The sequence below is a fragment of the Mandrillus leucophaeus genome, unplaced genomic scaffold (genome assembly GCF_000951045.1).
Source record: "Mandrillus leucophaeus isolate KB7577 unplaced genomic scaffold, Mleu.le_1.0 Scaffold48, whole genome shotgun sequence".
Taxonomy (NCBI): domain Eukaryota; kingdom Metazoa; phylum Chordata; class Mammalia; order Primates; family Cercopithecidae; genus Mandrillus; species Mandrillus leucophaeus.
The window spans coordinates 656,958-660,197 of NW_012105142.1; the positions used below are offsets into that span (position 1 = coordinate 656,958).

General features: G+C 45.5%; 1 protein-coding gene across 1 annotated transcript in view; it reads left to right on the forward strand.

Moving 5' to 3' along the window:
* The window catches only part of CEP89 (centrosomal protein 89kDa), a 96,944-nt gene that overhangs the window by 32,931 nt on the left and 60,773 nt on the right, over positions 1-3,240 (forward strand). The window contains exons 6-7 of the mRNA XM_011995279.1: positions 390-418; positions 2,880-2,922. Coding sequence (XP_011850669.1) covers positions 390-418; positions 2,880-2,922 — 72 coding nt within the window. The remainder of the gene's footprint in view (positions 1-389; positions 419-2,879; positions 2,923-3,240) is intronic.

The window sequence follows — 3,240 nt, forward strand, 5'->3', positions numbered from 1 at the left end:
AAGATGTGTGGACAGTGGTGGGGAGGGGTGTTGGAAGGAGAGGAGGAACCCGGCACGGGAAGATGTGTGGACAGTGGTGGGGAGGGGTGTTGGAAGGAGAGGAGGAGCCTGGCATGGGAAGGGCTTGGAGACACTGAAGTGTTTGGCTTTGGTTCTGCAGCCATGTGAGCCACGGATGTGCTCAGTAATGGGTATGGGAGAAAGATGACAATTTAGAGTCAGGTCCCTGCCTGGCTCTGGGACCCATTTGCCCTGTGACCCTATGAATTTTATCCCTCTCCCAGGCCTTGTCGAGCTCCTCTGTGGAAGGTGAATTTCTATGATTGTACTTTTCTGAGTTGTCGTATTTCATTATCTACTTTAAAAGTTTCTCTTTTTGTTTTTCATAGATGGTAAATACTCTGTTCTGAATTTAAAGGTAAGATCATTTTTTAAAAAACTGATTTTCTCAATGTAGTTTTCATCATAAATTTTCAACAACTTTGGTGATTTGGGGGTAAAAAATAAATCTTCCCTTAAGAGTTCTTTCCTGTCGAATATTTCTTTTAAATGCTTTTTTTCTTTTCTTTTTTTTTGTTTTTGAGAAGGAGCTCTCACTGTCGCCCAGGCTGGAGTGCAGTGGTGCAATCTCAGCTCACTGTGGACTCCGTCTTCCAGGCTCAAGTGATCCTCCCACCTGTCTCCCGAGTAACTGGGATCACAGACGCATGCCACCACACCCAGCTAATTTTTTGTATTTTTGGTAAAGACAGGGTTTCCCCATGTTGCCCAGGCTGGTCTCAAACTCCTGAGCTCAAGTGATCCGCCCACCTCGACCTCCCAGAGTGCTGGGATTACAGGTGTGAGCCACTGTACCTGGCCTTAAACACTTTTAAAACATGAGGAAATTGATATTTTCCATAGTTTAATGATGAAAGTAATGTATTAAAGTGTTAGAAATATTTTATAATTAAAATGAATGTATAATGAATACACAATTTTATCTTTTGTAAAAATTATTTTTTGAGACAGGATTTCCCTCCGTGACCCGGACTGGAGTGCAGTAGTGTGATCATAGCTCACTGTAGCCTTAGTCTCCTGGGATCAAGTGATCCTTTTGCCTCAGTCTCCTGAGTAGCTGGGACTACAGGCACATGCCACCACTCCTGGCTAATTAAAAAAAAATTTTTTTTAGAGTTGGCTTCTTGTTATGTTGCCCAGGATGGTCTCAAGCTGTTGGGCTCAAGCGATCCTCCTGCCTTGGCCTCCCAAAGGCACTGGGATATCAGGCATGATGTGATGTGCCTAGCCTGAGATTTTTTTGTTTGAAATGAAGTCTTGCTCTGTCACCCAGGCTGGAGTGCAGTGGCGCAGTCTCGGTTCACTGCAACCTTCGCCTCCTGGATTCAAGTGATTCTCCTGCCTCAGCCTCCCAAGTAGCTAGGTGCATGCCACCACGCCCAGCTAATTTTTTTTTTTTTTTGAAACAGAGTCCCGCTCTGTCACCCAGGCTGGAGTGCAGTGGCGTGATCTCGGCTCACTGCAAGCTCCGCCTCCCAGGTTAATGCCATTTTCCTGTCTCAGCCTCCCGAGTAGCTGGCACTACAGGCGCCCACCACCATGCCTGGCTAATTTTTATTTTTTTTATTTTTTGTGTTTTTAGTAGAGATGGAGTTTCACCGTGTTAGCCAAAATGGTCTCGATTTCCTGACCTCGTGGTCCACCCGCCTTGCCCTCCCAAAGTGCTGGGATTACAGGCGTGAGCCACGGCGCCCAGCCAATTTTTGTATTTTTAATGGAGATGGGATTTCACCATGTTGGCCAGTCTGGTCTCGGACTCCTAACCTCAGGTAATCCCACCTGCCTCGGGCTCCTAAAGTGCTGGGATTACAGGTATGAGCCACCGCGCCTGGCCTGGCCTGAGAATTTTAATAACTAATTTGCAAACATGGAAATAGTTCTAACGTAAGTTTTTCATTGTGCGATGTCATAGGAACTTAAAAATTAAACATTTCTCTGGAGAGTTAATTTATAACCTTGTCTACTTCGTCAGCAGAAATTAGAAACTTAATATCACACCAGCATGTAAGCAAAAATTAACAAAAGTTCACAGCCTTCCCTTTCCTCTGGGTTTGGGGTTGCGAAGCAATATCTTGTTAATGTTCCTTTCTCAGCATTTTGCAAATGTGCTTCCCTGCAGTTGGTGGGGTCCTTTTTGCCCATCCCAGTGAGAAGAGGCCTGGCTGGAGTTTTCTGAGGGCATCTCCGCTCAGCACTCGCAGCCCTACCAAGCACATGCTTTTAAACGTGAGCCCCCAGCCCGCTACTCACGGGATCTACCTGTAAAGACAGTCACTGAACTCAGCACAGAAAGGCAGGAAGAAAGCTCAGGAAGGACTTCCTTTACAGCCTCAGAGAGCGCACCAGAGGGGAAGACATTTAATGTCTAAGATTCAGGTATAAGAAACAGTGTAATCCCAGCATGTTGGGAGGCCAAGGTAGGAGGATCCCTTGAGCTGAAGAGCTCAAGGCCAACCTGGGCAACATAAATGAGACCTCATCTCTAAAAAAAAAAAAGAAAAATTAGCTCTGATGGCCCATGTGTAATCCCAGCTACTTGGGAGGCTGAGGTAGGAGGATTGCATGAGCCTAGGAGTTGGAGGCTGCAATGAGCTGTGATCACACCAATGCACCCCAGCCTGGGTGACAACAGTAAGACCCTGTCTTAAAAAAGGAAAAAACGAAATAGTAGATATTAAAGTTTTGAAAGCTAAAACAAAGAACAAGAGTCAAAATGAAGGAAATAAAGCATGCTTATATACCTGCTGTCTAATGACCTAGCTGCCTGTGTCCACTTTATAAAACACTAATGCTCTGCACTTACGTTCTTTCTTTCCTAGGATGAAAAACCTCCATTACGTGAGAAACCTCCACCCTCCCCAGGTATTTGCCTTTTGAATTATATTATGATTGAAAAGCTTGTTGTTTTGGAGAATATCCAGATTAATTTTATCTGAAAATAAAGATTACGTTTTCTTTTTCTTGTATTAGTTGTTGAACTTTCACCCTTGCCTCAAAAGAGAGGGTGCAAACACTAGGTAGTGGACGTGTGTCCACACAGGATGTGCTTGGATCCTGGTAGGCTGGGGGTTACACCTGGGGGGACGTGGACCTGTGGGATATGCTGGGATCCTGGGGGAAGGGAGGTGGACCTGTGGGATATGCTGGGATCCTGGGGGAAGGGAGGTGGACCTGTGGGAT